Source organism: Gavia stellata, chromosome 17 (assembly GCF_030936135.1).
Source record: "Gavia stellata isolate bGavSte3 chromosome 17, bGavSte3.hap2, whole genome shotgun sequence".
NCBI lineage: Eukaryota > Metazoa > Chordata > Aves > Gaviiformes > Gaviidae > Gavia > Gavia stellata.
In genome coordinates this window covers 8,819,117-8,836,255 of record NC_082610.1, presented here as the reverse complement: position 1 = coordinate 8,836,255, position 17,139 = coordinate 8,819,117, and the positions used below count along the sequence as shown (strand labels likewise).

Sequence of the window (17,139 nt, the reverse complement as noted above, 5' to 3'; positions counted from 1 at the left end):
GGTTATGGGCAGCATGTAAACTAGCTGTTATGATTTAGGGCTGAACTCCTTTTTTCTTGCAGAATCCATTCTGTGATGGATTTCAATCAGAACACAGACTGAGTTATAGAATAATCTATTAAACTGGAATTTGAATTTCTGGATAACTAAATTTAAGAAAAGCACATGTTTTAGCCACCTGTGCTAGTCAAGAAAGAAGTGACAAACATGCACTTGGCCCCCACCCTGTGGCACTCACTGAAAGGTCACAGAAAGAAGCCATTTTCCAACTTCACCAGCTGAACTCATTAAATTAGGGCAGCATGAAAAACACACTGAAGTATTTTACAAAAATTTAAGTGATTTATTCAATTAAAGTATTGTAAAACAGGAAGTGGTTTATTTCAGTAAAACAAAGAAGCTTAAGCTGCAGGAGAAAATGAATTTTGAAGAAATGTTTGTTTTAAACATATAAACATTAAACTTTTCTCCTATCGTGGGAGGAGGGAGAATTTCTGAATGAACAGTATGAATTAATTACCAACATATTTATACAAATCAATGGAAAAAACCCTAATTACCAGTAACCGAGTAATTCTGGTAGTACTACCTTGCTAGACTGGAAGTGCTTTTCAATTCAAAATGACTTAATTTTCCACTGAAAAACTATTACAAACTATGCAATAGAAAAAACTATTACTATTGTGCACTAGAAAACCAGTTCGGGTGGAACCTCAAAGCGTTGTGGCGCTACCTGATCTTAAGCTAGAATGATTTTGCTTACCATTTTCTTACATGAGCCATCAGGAAATCTTACTGCCCTAGTATTACTTTCTTACGACTCCAAAAAACATGAAGAAAAACTACATAGTTTTATTTTAAAAAAAACCTATTTCATTTATTTCCATAATTTGTAGATCACCTCTTACATAAAAAAGACCTAAACAAACAAAAGGCTACACGATTTTTAAAAGCAAGACTTGTACAAAATACAGGCTTGATACTTTCATACATGCTTCTTCTGTGAATTATTAAGCATCCCCAGCTTTCCAAGTTTACAGTGGGAAATGAAGTTTTTCAGTAATGAAGACTTCCTTCACTGGAACTATGCTGAAATATTATTTTTCAGCTTTTCTATGGGCTTATTTTGCATATAAAGGTCTTGTATAGAAGCTACCCTGAAGCAACATTACACTCTGGGCTTGGTGGTCTACATGGTTCATCAGGTACTAATTAGATAGCATGTTCTGTCAACACTTTCTTGCTCTTCTTCTATTAATTGATCATCCTGCCCAATTAATACAATGCAACACCAGTTCCAAAGTCCTTGAGATCCTTTACCTGTGAGAAACAAGGATGAAGGGAAAAAACCTCCAAAAGGGTCAGAAGGTAACCACACTTGCCTAAGGTCTGGAGTGACAACACCACCGCTATGCTGAAAGGCTAATTATGTTCCTACCAACATTCTCTTGAACCTAAGTTTCTTTTTTATCTAAGAAAAAAGAGTAAATGCAAGCAAAAAACCATACTTCATCTAACAGGCTATATTAAATTCAGAAATGGTAACAGCTTATGAAGAAGTAAAGGCTGCAAAACTAAACTCACTTAGCCATTAACAGCGTATTTCTCATCAGAATATTTGCAGTTAATATTATCACTGTTAGATACTGTGTATCAGAAAACAAGTCAGGAATATTGTGCAGAAACTACAGTATGCTAATCCCACCTATGTCCAAACAATGGCTGCCCTTACAGTCACATAGTCAGAACAACCATAAATCAGCATTTTATAAAAACTATAAGAAATAAAATACACGTTTTCTCCATTTATTACACTGCACTAAAGACTGCAGAAGATAAAAACCAAACGACAAAGCAGCTGCCAAATACAACACACTACTGCCACCTAATGCTTACCAGAAGGTTACACCAAAAACATTTCATTGTTTCTCTGCACCACACTAGCATGATGAAAAACAGAGACCAAAGCAAATAAAAAAGTTTATTATTGTTTTTAAATATCTGCTTCACATCTCCTCCCCTACAGGCTTTCTGAATTGAACTGATGCAATCGTATCCTGTCTTTTACACAAAGACGGTAACAGGCAAGATATATGTTCAGTGGGCTAAATATGGGACTCATTTCATCTGCAAAAATATCAGGAATCTAATACATACATTTCATTAGGATACTCACATAAAGAAGTGAGTACATTCACTAGATCAGGTTCCACACTTGTTTACATTTTTGTAAGCTATCCCCTGTTAAGTAACCAGCACAATTCACTATTAAAAAGCTTCACATGGCAAGTATCTGGAAAGAGAAAAGGGGAAAAAAAAGAAAAAGAGGTGTGGTCTTATGTTAAAACAGCTCAAACCAAAATTACTTTGAAAGTGCTTTTCTTATTTCAGTGATTTTGCAACAAAGCACTCTATCTGAAACGTGAAACTTGTTCACTTCCATGAAAAGCATTATTCCAAGTCTTAAACTTGCTTTCCTAGTCCACAATCAATCTTTTCAACATGTTCACTCAATTGGCAGAAGTTAGCAGGGAACATGGAAGTAGCCTGCTTTCTCCACTTGCAAAAAGTAGAAACAGAAGGTGAAGAGTTCCTTGTGACATTCAATCTTTTCATATAGAGATTTAAACTCCCCCAAAGGATGTCTATCCAAAGACAGCTGGACAAAAGAGCAAGGAATTTATCTTCTTGATTCATTACTTCAATCCATCTCTTCTTCCTTTTTTCCCCAAACACAAACAATCTTTAGGCTTTTTAACAACTTTAGCCTTCTCCTACCTGATCTTGTTATCTGCTTTGACACTGATTCCAGCCTCCACTGTCCATCTCCAGGACGATTCTTATTCATAGGAAATGTTCCTCATTTGAGGCAAAATAAGACAGCTTCACTCTCTTTCTACTCTATTCTACCTTATCCATTCCATGCTGTTTTTCTAACATTGCTCAGTGATCAACTAGCTGGTGAAAACTTTGCCCTTACTTCTCCCTTTTTCTTCCTTACAGTCTGCCATAATCAGAAATTGTTATGCAAGTATCAATCTGAGCTTCCCACACAATATTCAACTGCTTGCCTGTTTTACACACATTATTAATCTTTTCCATACCTTCAGGCCAAAGATAACCACTGCTATACACAACATCCAGCACAGCAGACCTCCAACTTGAGACAAATAAGAACCATCAGAATAGAAATATTTCAGATAATATTATTGCTGCTATAACTGTTACTATAAGGAGACATTTGCTGTGACTCAAGGTATTTGCATCAAAGTGTCATCAAGACAGCAGATAGGAGGAAAAAGGAATTTTCCCATAACATTTTAGTTATTCATCACCCAATGAATAATTTTTAAAGAAAACACCCACAGACAACCCAACCTGCTATTTTAAAAACAGCCAGAATAAAAAGAAAAAGTTAGGATTAAATGTGTACAGCAATATGCAACAGTTATGCAGACCACATTACTGGCATTCACTAATTGCTGCACGGTAAAACCACAGAGGAAGATACTATCAATCTGACACTGCAAATTCTTGAAAATTACTGGAGTCCTCTAAAGTGGAATAAAAAAAAAATCATACAACAAATTACACTGCTATAAGCTAATTAATTTGCATCTTGGATCTTTTTTTTTAAGTTATCTTGCTTAAATATACTTTAAACTTCTTCAGCCTTCTCTCTGATTAAGCCAAGAATTTCACCACAACATCTTCTTTCATATTTAAATCACACAGGTTGATAACCTTAACTTCTGAACCGAGTTTTGAATGGTTCTATTATACACTGGAAAATCTTAATCTTTTGTCAAGTTCGGCACGAATCTGAGCTGAGAGCCATCTGAGAAATCCGAAGAGAGATCCGCTTTTCCTCCTCTATACTTAGGATCTGCTGCCAAAATCCCCATCTTTAAGCATACTTGTTTTACAGATTTAACTGCAGTAGCAGCAGGATTGCCACTGTAATTCTGACTATACTTTTATAGAAGTAAATTTAAACTTCCATGAAAATAGTCACTTTCAATTTGATGCTACTTGTAAAAGGCCTGTGATTGCAGAGCTGGTCTTACACTAAGATAATTTCTAATGAAAAATACTTTATTCTCTGCAGTAAATTATTAACGTCTAAAGATTGTATCAGGTATAACTGGAATCCTTTTCCAATATAATTGCTTTTATCATGGTACTGTAGTATCATGATAGTACTATTTTGACCTAACGCTCTCTTAGTGGTCTTGACAGTGTGTCTCCACTTCGTTCAGGGTAACACTCCATGAATCTGCTACTTTAAAGCACTCCAGCTCCCCCTGCAAAAATACATAATTGCAGATTCTTGTCTGAAAACTTTCTCAAGATGAGAAAGATAACCTATTGCATTGGCAAGGGAAACGGAGCACATTTCTTCAGCAGCAATAACTAGTCCATCTTGCAGAAACCTAAGTAACCAACTCTTAGCCCTTTCCCCCCCTGTCCCTCAGCCTCTGGGAAGATCTAACCCCATTACACTGAGAAGAGTCCAGCAAAACAGCAGATAATTACCTCACATAACTTTCATAGTAAATGTTCACATTTCTCGCCCATTTCAGCTCTTGAAGAAACTTAATGCTGAAATGAAATGTAGAAGTTTCAGTTTCTAGTGATAAAAAAGAAAATCAACTGTTGTTGTAGAAATAGAAGCAAAAGATTAATTTGGCTAATGAAGGTATGAAAATGAGGGGAGAAAACAGAACCTATGGTTACCAGAAAGTCCATATTTAGAAACAGCTTCTCTTTGGTTTTCTTGTGCTTTCATGGCTCCTTACTTTCCTATGAAGAGCCTAAAAAAAACACCCTCAAAAAGCTACTTAAAAAAGCCTTTTGGAAACTATGCTACACAGCAGGAGAAGATAAAGCAATAAAAACCGCCAAAAACTAGCAAAGGAAAGAAGGAAAGAAATGAAACATTTTAAAACTTACAGGAGTATAAAGGTAAAAATAAACACACAAAGGGAATTTTAAAAGCTCCTTTCAAATTTCTGGCCCCTGTGCTCACTATTTATGCTGTTAAATGTCACATTAAACGATGTTCCACTGTTTAGGCTAGAGTTAATGTGGCCCTAGTCATACAATAATGCCAGTTACACAAATGGTTAGGAAACTAGTTTAGGCAAATGCTATTTTCATGTGAAAGCAAAACCCAGAATCCTATATCGTTTCATAAAAAAAACCCCAAACCAACCAGGGTTGCTTAAACTACTGAAAAAATAGGCATGAACTTTTCCAGCTGACAAGTACAGTAGTGGATGAAGGAGAACCCACAGGATGCTATTTCCTGGCTGAGTAACATCTGGCAGAAGGGCAGGGACAGGGAGTTAGGGGCAGCAAGTCTTCAGCTGGCACTGTGACTTGCAAGATGAATACCTTTATGCAGCCTAAGCAAGTCTACTACTTTGATACCCCACAACTTCCTAAGAACTGCTGAGCACAAAGCACAGTTTTTTGTTGTCCCCGTCACCCCCAGATGACTGTCACTAAAACAGTATTCCAAACCAAAGTATACCATTAATTTTCAAATTCATCTGTAATACTGAAAAACAGACAGACACCTTTAAGAGGTCGGATTTAAGGACACAAAATAATCAAAGTCCCTAAGGCACTTCAGCTACAGAAGTCACTGTGGAAAGCAGGCCTTGAAGAATAGAGGACTTCTTGAAAAAATTAATTATTAGCAACCATAACTGTAACACTTGCATAACACCTCAAAAGTTGCAGGTGGTTTGGGGCTTTTTTTGTTTTCTTTAAAATATTTCTTCCAGCTTTTCTTATCTCTAGGAGAAAATAACAAGAATCTCTACACTATTTGAAGCCATTCATGATCTCAAAGCAACAGGTTAGGTCCCAGTCAAATTATAACTTTTAAAATGGACATGAAAAGCTAAATATTAACCAAATTTAACACTCAGTTTAGAAAACATTTGGGTGCAAAACCCATAAAGAAACCACCTACCTTTTATGAGGCAGCTTAACTTGAGAGATACATTAGTCAACATGTTACACTCACTATATTAAAAAAACCAACAAACCACAAACACAGAAGCACCACAGCCTGTTGTACAGACGATACTTTCATAGCTTAGGCAATGCCAAGTAAGTCTAAAGCATCATGAGAAGTTTCAACCCTTAAAATCAGAGGCCCTGAAGTATGCTATGACTACTGCACAAACACTCCATTTCATGGATATCACACTAGTATTTAAAACAAACAAAAACACCCCTGAACACATCAGCACTCAGTTATTTAAAAATTTCATAGTGATAGTGACAAAACAATTCCAAACATAATCTGTAGAATCACATAAACTTTGGATGTAGTTTGCATTGGATTTACTCACACCAAAGGCTTAAAGGATGCATTCATATCTGGAATTGACGACTAGTTTGTTGTTAATTTAACTTCCAATTTGAGGTTGGTCACGGCTGGCAAATTTCTCCATTTGCAGTAAAGAAACAACTTTGACAGTGTGTCCTCATAACTACTAAAAGGACATACTTTCCAGATGACTCAAGGAAATCATGCGAGAATAGCATACTCCGCTCACTTAACAGAATTTATTATTGATCTTTTTGCCATTGATATTTAATAAGCACTCTATAGAGACAGTCTAAAGACTTTACAGAACTTCCCCATTTTAGGAAGGAATAGCCAAGAGATGTAGATGAAAAAGTGAAGTCATCACCTAGGAGAGATCAGCAACTGTACAGGAATAATCCAACATTTTCATTACTTGAGTTTCAACAGCAACATTTACAGAAACCACAGTTACACGGAAGGAATCCTATCAAGCCCGTACTTAGCATCGCTCTTCTGTAGCAGTAGGAACTAATATTGGATTGCTGGCATGCTCTGACAGAAGGCAAGTACCTCTTAAATGAGGAACTCTTGTTCAGCCTCTCCTCAAACACCTGATTAGTTACTATTTAACATTTCTGTCAAGAAAAGTAAAACGTTTAGCTAAGATGCTGCTCAGAAAACTCGTTCATCTTTACCTTCTTTGACCACGGACATTCTTAGCTCATAAATCCAACACAGACTCTGAATATTTTCATTACTGTTAATTTATTGGGAACAACAACGAAGGGTCAAGTTTTAAAAATATCTGACTATTGATTTTTCAGCCTTAAAGTGTTACTTTTCACATACTGAAAATTAAATGACAGATTGTTGTAGTCTGCCAGTCATTTCGATAAACTAAAAAGCTGGATTTTCCTACTATAATAATACAAGCTATCTACAAAGTGTCCTACAAGACAGCCCTTCAGGTATAGAATTTGCTTCTGCATTAAATCAGTTCAAATGAACTTATGCCTCCTGACCATTTGGGCTCAATGGGAGATGAGAAAGCATTCATGATCAACTGAGGCAAGAAAAAGATAAAACATGGAGGGTGGGACAGTTCTTATGTCATTCAGATAATGATTTTCTGCCTCTAAAGCATTTAAAGATGAAGGAAAGAAGGAATGTGATGCTTTTATACATTTCCATAATAGTTAAATGTAGTCAATTTCATTTAATAGCAATAAGAGATCCTTATATAAACAGAGTTATTGTGAGATGATTGATTCTACCCTTACCATTTACTATCCTTCAAACTCATGTTCTGGGATTATAGCTTCTTTAAATAATTGACCCAGTGCTTAAAATTTCAGAAGTAGGCACATAAATAGTCCAATTTGAAAATGCTGAACAACTCAACATACTCTTGACTGTGGCTGCTCGAATGTCAGAATAATCAGAACATTTACTTATGTGAAGACATTATGCTGGTCTTTTTAGCTGCCTTCTTCGTACTTTAATTCATATCTTTCACTACCTGATTTTTATTTCAGATGTCTCACTTCAGAAATGCGATAAAAAGCACACCGTGCAATATAAGATTACTTCAACACATCTTCAAAAGTGCTGAAAGAACACTTGCAGATATTAAGTAAACAAACATCTTTAAGTACTAGCTTATTAAATTCCATAAAGACTGTATTTTTAATCAGAATTTTAATTTTATAAATATTCACTGTGTCCTGAGGTAACGGAAGTATGAAACACCTTTCACAAAAAGTCTACCAAAGGCAGTGTAGATTCTATTTTTAATACACTGTTACGATCAATAACTTAGATAACCAGTGCATAAAATGTTCAAGAGAGGCACCAGATTCCTTTGCAGAGCATAAATGACACTAAATGCCAAGCACACATTAGCCGAATCTCACATTTAAATTGCCTGATGCCCACTTTGTTCTTATACCTGTACCTTAAAACTACAGAGACTGAAGTATCAAAAGCTGCTCATCATAAACAAACTATGGACAATAACCCAGTAAGTAAACAGATTAAATTCAGGAATAATTTTCCAAACTAACATTACTTTCACAACTGGCTGAACTACCTGGATAAGCAAGATATTACTTGCTTGCTGGCTTATTTTGTCATACTACAGGTTTCCTCAGGTTCTAACTTTCTGCTATAGGGATGTTCACACTGTCTACTTGTTAAAATTCACCTACATTTTTAAAAATCAATATAAAAAATTACACATTATAAAGTAATAAAAGTGAGACCACTCCATATAAACTGAGATACACCCACCTCTAATAAAGGTGTACTGCAGATTATGTACCAATATTGTCACATGCCCCTTTTCCTGCTGTGATACCTTACTACATCCTTTTCCTCTTCACCTACATCCATGACCCCTCTTCCCCCATCCCTCTGCAAGTCGGGATAAACTTCTCAGCCTGTTCTTGCGCAGGATGTCTGGAGTATGCCTTCCAGCTGGTTGCTACCAATCAGAGCACTAACTGGTTAATCACCACATTTCATTTGATTAGCCAGCTGCCTAATTATGTAGAACACCACTCCCATTGGCCAGTTACCCTAACGAGAGCACATAAGACCCAAGGGCCAACTGCCCTGAGCATTACTTCTTCGCACAGTTCTGACTGAGCGAGCTTCAGCTCGGATGCCGCAGTCTGTATCGCTGTATGTGGCAGCATCACACGTCTCCAGAACATTTGGCTTTTAAGTACCATCTTGACACATGCAACAAATTTGTGATACCATTCAGATTGATAAAAGTTCCCATTACTGCAACATGCTCATTGCCAGGGCAAATTCCTGTTCTTCAGACTTACCACTGAGTATCATAATGACCTCTTCTGCTCTAAGAAAAAAACCCCAACAAAACCAAAACAAAAAATAGGTGGATGAATTGAACAAAAGCTCTCATAGCTTAAACAGCAGCAGGAACATCAACATGATCATGATCTGGCTAATCAAGCTGTTTGAAATAGTGACTTTTGTAACACTGAGGTTCATTATATACTACGTAAGCTAATAACCAATTTTTCAAGTCCCAACTTGAAAATATCCCCCCTTGTATTTTATTAAGGTCATAAGTAGTAAATCAGATGTAAGGAACAGCTCAAAATAAAACTACCCAAAGTGTGAAAACAATAGTCCTTTGTATTAAACTTAGTAGCTTATCTTTCTCTCTGTTGCAATTATATTAACATCAGTCAAGCTACAACCAGGCTGCACTGAACTTGTTCTGTTCATATCATCAAATTACAAAATCCATTTTCTACAAGTTAGCTGAAGCTAGAGTTAGCTAAGCATGATTATCTGTTAAGTTTCTCTAACCAGTATGCTGCTATTCAAACAAAAAATAAAAATCCTGCAAAGGCTATTAAAAAAGGAATACACACACTGCTTTACTTTCATTATGGAAAGCATTATTATGAGACTTCTGATACAAAGCTCAAAGTGTTTTCATTTTAAAGATTCAAACTCTGAACTTAAACTCAGCATGAAAGGACCTGCCTACTGAGGAACTTTAAGAGTAACACTGAATTTATTTTGGAACAAATTTTAAGACAACAATCATGCAAGCAGGTCTTTAACTTTACATATATGACATCCTCTGCATTTCTTGTGATTGCAGAATTTAGATGTGTACATAGATCTGGTAAGATACCAGATTTTTTGCTCTCCAGAAAGACAAATGTCTTTCCTCTACACAAGCTCAACAGAACAATCTCTTCTTGAAGTTATTTTGCTTCATTAAATTAGATTTCTATTAATGTTCTTTTTATTGTTTTTGACATTCTCACCTATGCCTGATGCTCTCCGTTTTCAAATTTTCTACTCTTTCAAACAGATTAAGTGATCACCTTAACACTTTGTTTGTATTTCTATACACATACCACCCCTTCTGATAAAAAGATAATCTTTGTAACACTATGTGTTAAATGGCACATTTTATTTCCTTACCATATTAAAAATAAGAGCTTCCTGCATACTCCGTGCTCAAATTACATGGATTTTCTTTAAGATTAGGGCACACATTGTAACAGCAGCATATAATTTTCCTGCACAATGATTTTTTTTCCAGTTGAAAGGTATCCTATAATATCATCAGCATCAACAGGAACAGACACTTGATTTTCAGCTAGACAAAGCTTATGCATTTGGTGATTTTATTCCTTGTAAAAACCAGTTTTCAGATATAGAACAGCTACATGAAAATCTGAAAACAATCTGGCAACTCATTCTTTGACCACAAACTGCTAGACCAAAAGGAGATGTAAAAATTGTACCAATAATAAGATGGTGTAATTTTTTCCCCCAATATCCTACTTTTGTTACTCATCCTCTGTTAATTTTATACACATTCAGAAACGGAACATAAGCACTGTCCTTCCTAAAAGCTGTATGGACTCCTCGAAAAACTAAGTATAGAGCATAAAACCTGTTTATCCATTTAAGAAATCTTTTTGTTGAAACTACTGTTTATGTAACTGTGGATAAAAAGGCTATATGTATCCCAAATATCTCAAAACCATCAGCATGTTCCACAGACAGAAGATTAAAGACCAAACTCCTACTACTTAAGACAACATATTCATTCTCAAAATTTGTTGTGATTCCTTTCAGAGTATGGAAACTGCAAGGCTTCAGTGCTTCAGAAAGTACTTTAGCATGAACTTAAAACAGCCAATCAAGGAATCTTTGCATTAAGCTATGCTGGTTTCAAAATACACATTTCTTTTTTCTTTCAGAATTACTGGCTGACACTCTGTGCTAGAGAAGACACCAGAGTATGAGCCATCACACATAAAATTTTGATTTTGTTTTAAAAATAAGCTATTTATAAAATTGCCAGTGTCACACACATCTTGTGCCCAAAAGTCTATCTTCAGCTGCTATTGACTGTTACAATAATAAACTATCAAGATGAGCCAGGTATCAGCATCACATAAGTACACAACAATTAAAAAGAAATAAATCTAAGTTTCATTAAGTTGCAAGGAAATTTTATAAATATGAACTTTTACTTAAATACTTGGAAGGTGAGAATAAAAAAAGTACTGATTAAAAAATCACGACTTCTAGGCCAAACCTGTGCTATTTTCTGTATCAAATTAATATTCTTCTTAAAGACGGAATTTACATTATCTGTAGTAAAATAATTCACTTAAACAGATGTTGTGACCTGACCAAATGAAAAAAGTACAGCAAAGCAAAATATAGCAAAACAGTAAGTAAATGTATTCACTCTAGTAGGGTGCATATGCACAGTTTTATTTGTTACGGGTTATTAATGTTTTCCATCACCATTTCTTAGAATTAACAAAAACAAGTTATATTTTTAAAATTAATCAGTTTTAAGCTAATTTGCCCTTATAAAAACATTCTTACAAACCTACAATTCAATGATTTTTAATTGCGTACTACTTTGTATTATTAAGGTCAGTCCTAAGATTTAACTACAAATATAGTTATCTTTTGGATGACATATGGCAAGATCTCCAATTCTTTTCAGCTTTGGAAATTTACATCTGCCTGTTCATTCAAGACGCTAAGAATACATGTGTTGACAAACAGAAAATAGCAGATGGCAAAAAGCAAATGCTCAACATGAAGCACTGGGAATCGTTTGAAGAAGGCTTGGAGTCAGACATTTGCCATTCTTATTTTAACAGCAGAATTATTTTTAAAAATAAATTCCACCATCTATTATGCTTGATACTAATGAACATCTGTGATAAGAATACTCACGGTCACAGAATGAGTATCGTATTAATTGCAGTTGGTATCCAAGATGCAAGTTCCTTTATAAACCTTTGGATTTTAATGTAATTAGCACAGCACAATTCTTCAGGAGGTTAACTTCTGCTGCTACACATAAGCCAGAAAACTTTCTGTACTGACCCTATAATTTGTCATGAAATCTTTTAGTAGGCAATACATGGCTGTGTTCATCTACTATTCCAGCTTCTAAACTGGAGTTCCTCCAATAGTTGACTACTACCACAGTACCTAAAAACACCTGCGTGTAGACCTGTTTTCTGCCCACACCAATAGTACTACTACATCTACCAGCATGGTCTCCAACAACAGCCTTAGCAAACCAAACTGAGCACTTTGTCCGTTACAGGTGTGAAGCTAAAGAGCTCTAAGTACAAGCTTTACTTGGGGAGCAAGGGAGTTACTTCATGTGAATAGGACACAACGTGTAAGATGAGAGGTCCATCCAGTGCTATACTTTTTACTAACCATGAATAGTAGATGCTGAGGGAATAGTTTCAGGGTAAGAGAAACATACAGCAACATCTCCCTGGAATATTCCACCAATATTCAGAAGTCCATAGCTCATAAATTTCTGAATCGGAGAGAGTATTTTTTGTGTTAACATGCTACGGCAGACTTTTCTTTCATGAAAAAGTCTAAACTTTTTCAACCATGGAACCCCTTGGACTCAACAACACCTGTGGCAATAACTCTCACATGGTAACTATCTGCTATAGGAAGACCTTTTAGCAAAGGTAGGTACTGTAGTCTCCAGTCACTCTATAGCCAATGAGTTTTTAAGATGTGTAAAAACAATTGTTGTTTTATTACTGCCATGCTTTTAAAGACTTTACACTGATTGTGCTGGATGCTGTATTAGTAAGTAGACAAACAAGTCAAGTCTGTAAGAGATAAATAGAGACAGGACATACAGTAACAACAGAAAAGCAGCAGAAGATCTACCTTGGAGAAAACGCCTACAAGTAAACATCAGTGTGGCTTTTAAGTCAGAAAGAGAGATCCACCACTGATAGCAGAAGAATTCTGAGCCAAACAACAAAAGAAAAAAAAAAGAGAAATATCTTCATTTTCTCTAACATTTCTCACTGACTTTTCAAATAAAGAGCACTAACCATTTAGTTTGGACATACACAGGTTCTAAAGAAAAGCTTGTATATTAAAATAATATTTTCATCTTCTAAAACTACAGACAGTTATAGATGTAAACAGACAGTTGTAAACTCCAAGAACTCTCACTTCAAACACTTCAAAATAATGACATGGAAGTACAGTGCTATAACACAAAGGATCAGTTTCATTTACAAAAATTCATACAGGAAAGGCACTACGTAGTTTCAGTTCTGTGTCAAACAGCTCTGAACAATACTTTACATATGCTTTTAATTCCATCATTATACATAGATTCATAGTGAAAGAAATATATTACTTCCATTACAGTATTCAGTTTAAATTAGCCTCCTATGTGAACAGAAGAGGTATTTTACACCAAGGTCCCCCTATTGTTTTCGTTAAGAACAAACAGATCGTTGTTAATACTTTATTCACATTTTACTAGTAATTCAGTACAACAAAACACATTAGTAGGTCCAAGAAAACAACTATGTCTATTAAGAACAGAATTAAGCAGCTTGGTTTCCAAGGCGCTCTCCTACATTGATTCTTCTAATGTTTAATAGTGAGGACCAAAGGATTTATGCCCTATATCTGCATGCAAACATCTTGTAAAGTGTTGAAACTTAAGACTCTAAGTACACAGATCAGTTTCACACAAAGAAATAAGTTAATAGGAAGCACTGAGAAGAGGTAGATGTACAGCAGGATTGCTTAGGAAATTCAACTGAAGAGTATAAAAATGTGTAAATTTTGAACATGTTTCATACTGGTGAAAACAGTTTTCACAGGCACTAGAAATAAAAAAAAAACACCCAACAAAAAACCCAAATAAACAAAACCCCCCAAAAAACAACCCATGAATTTATTTCACCTAACAGAACTTAGTCTCCCATTGACTGGCATTCTCTTTACCTCACTTAAAAATCCCAACTTATCACATTCATTACAACACCTCAAACCAAGCAAGATTAGCCGTGCATGCGCTCTCTAATGCCCTGTCAATACTGACAGTCTAGCTAGCAGCTACCTAAAGGAATATAGAAAAACTGAGCTCTGCTCACCTTCTTCCTTCTTCTCTACCAGATTGCCAGTTTTCAAGAAACTTAAGAAATTACTTATCTTGGGACTTCCATTTGTCTATCAAATTTGGTTGAAAATGGTCAACAGTATCAAAAAAATACACCCCATTTTTCTCAGAAAGCCAGGCCAAAGCACCTTTTGAGCAAAAAGCCTGAATTCAGGGGAAGGCGTAAAACAGAAGAACCAAAAATTATACAAAGTAATCTGGTAAAGCTCTGAGATTCTTATACACATATACCAGGAGTACAGGAAAAATTAAGGGAATTCAGAGAACAGTATGACCAAAAACATGACTCCAGAAAAATGCACCAGAAACTTTCAAATGAAACTGGTATTAACATACTTTCCTCCTATGCATTTTCTATTCCATTACCACAGACTATCAGGAAGAACTTCTTTTCACTCTTTGCATCTGGTCTTTACATAGTCAAGGGTTGCATTCAGCACACTGTAACTGCACGCATGATAGTAAATACCACAAGTATTAATTAGCACATTTCATGACTATGTGCTACAAACAATGACCTTTTATGACTTGCACACTTGATTATCTGGCACCTGATGAACAAGTATTTGGCTCAGTTCATTCATGAATGTTTAGCAAAGCTGGGAGACATATCAGTGTTTTGGAACCAGAACACCACAACCCCCCTTTGCAAAATACAATAGCTCATAAACTCCAGATGTTTATTTCAAACTTAAACCAGCCTCAGTGAACTGATATTATAAACACACTCTAACTAATCGTATTTATGCAACAAATGTAAAAACAAAACCTGCAATTATTATCTCATTGGTTTATAAAATTTATTTTTGCACATATTAAATAACAAAACCACACTTACTAATAAAGCAAGTTTTTGGTACTTCCGTTTTAGTTCTGCCAGACTGTCCGACGGCTTTGCACCCAGGATTTTGTACCAGTCCTTTTGTGTTATCCTTTCAAAGGCCATAGTCAGAATGGCTTTGAAATTACTTTCTTAGCACTGTGTAAGAAAATTAAATAAAAATAATTACAATTTGAAAGAGAAACAGTTAGGAAAAAAACAAAAAATGAGGAAATGTGACAAACTACAGGATCATGAAATAGACTGCAGCCCTCAAGCACATCTGCACCCCTACGTGAGATCTATAGCGCAAAAGACCAGCTTAATTGACATGGCCATTCTATCCCATATATTGTCATACGTGAAGTGATTTAAGTTATACTGTTCGCTGTCCCAGTTCCTTAGTATATCATGCTTCAGAAGCTGTCCATACTTCTTTAACATAATTTTGCGTTTTAACTGTCTGAAGTGTTTTGAACCTACCCATGTTATACCCACATATTTTTACATATTTTAAAAAGTATATACAAACTTTTATTTTAAAGCAATACTGTACTTAATATATGAAGAAATGAAGTGCATAGAAGTGTGACATTTTATCAGTTCTGGAATAAGATACATGCAAGAAGACAGAAAGGTATGGCTCAGTTTTTACACAATGATATTCACAGCATGCACCATCCTTCATCCTGCTGGGTGAGAAGGCTTAACTTTTTTAATATTATAGTAGAAGAGCACATAAAAACAAACAAACAAAAATGAATGAAAGCATAAAAACTTAGCGCAGGTCACTAAGTAAAACCTAACTAGTTGGGTACTTTTTATTTTTGGCCATCTATCATCAAGGTAATGACCCAGAATGAAAAAAATAAACAGCAGAATTAAATGCTAGTAACAGCGCAGGAATGCTTGAGTTTCAAGCAGATTTTTAGGTATACTGAAATCCCAAGCTTGTAGTAGCTGATTTATTGCCTACTTTCCGAAAAAAAACCCGCAGTGTCTCCCAGTAGGGAAGAGTTTCGTGAGTTTGCAAGTTTCTTAAGTATTTTTTTTTATTGTCAAAAGAAAGAGGATTTTTATTCTTTTCAGCACTAAACCCGGTTTCTGGTGACTACCGTCACACTTCAGAGTAAGTCCTTTTTTCACGGGGGAAGAAAAGTATGTTTTTCAAACGTCGCGGAGCTACAACCAGAAAGAGGGCACACCCGACTGCAGGGTGGTCCCCCCCTTCCTGCGGGGAAGCACCAGGCACGCATGCATGCATGCCCGCCCCTCCCGCCCCACACCTTTCCCCGCGAAGGCCCCTTTCTCCCTGGGGAACCCACAAGGGTTTTTAAGAGCACGCGAAAGGCAAGCGCCGCCTGGGGCCACGCTTCCCCGCCGCGGCCCACCGCCCAGGACGAAGCGGTCGCTGCGCCACTGCGGACCCACCCCACAGCAACGGCTCCGCGCCGACAGACAGGGCGGCAGGCGGGACGCACAGACCTCCACAGCGGGAGGAGGCCAGCAGGACCTGCGGAGAGAGGCCGCCGGCCCCGCGCAGCACGCCAGGCCCGGCCGGAGGCTTCCCGCCGGAGGCTTCCCGCCGCCGCCTGCAGCACGGGGGCTGGGCGCGAGGGCTCCCCCGCGGCCGTCACCGCCAATAGACGGCGGCGACGAGACCACCGGCCCCCTCAGCAGAAGACCCCGCAGCCTCAGCGAACACCCACCTACCCCACACTGCAGACCCGTCGATGGAGGCGGTCGGCGCCCCGGATAAGTCGTCCGGCGGGAAACAGCCGCGCCACAAGGCGATTTGAGCCTTTAGTGTGGCGAGGGACAGCGGTGCATGTGGCTTGCGGGGCTGCCTTGCCTGTTTCCGCCCGGGCAGTAGTGGCGTTAGCTCCGGCAGGAAGTGGAGCTGTGCCCGAGGCCCGACGCCGTCTCCATGGCGACCGGCGGCGCTCCGGAGCTGCGAGACTGCCGCCGGGCTCCGTAAGTAACGGCCCCGGCCGCCCT

At 37.2% G+C, this 17,139-nt stretch overlaps 1 protein-coding gene across 1 annotated transcript in view; it reads right to left on the bottom strand.

Annotated features, from left to right (window-relative positions):
• The window catches only part of DNAJC24 (DnaJ heat shock protein family (Hsp40) member C24), a 36,696-nt gene extending 19,813 nt beyond the window's left edge, over nt 1-16,883 (bottom strand). The window contains exons 1-2 of the mRNA XM_059825797.1: nt 16,855-16,883; nt 15,160-15,300 (exon numbers count right to left, since the gene is read on the bottom strand). Of these exons, the coding sequence (XP_059681780.1) occupies nt 15,160-15,267 (108 nt within the window). The 5' untranslated portion in view covers nt 15,268-15,300; nt 16,855-16,883. The remainder of the gene's footprint in view (nt 1-15,159; nt 15,301-16,854) is intronic.
• Between the last annotated feature and the right edge of the window lie 256 nt (nt 16,884-17,139).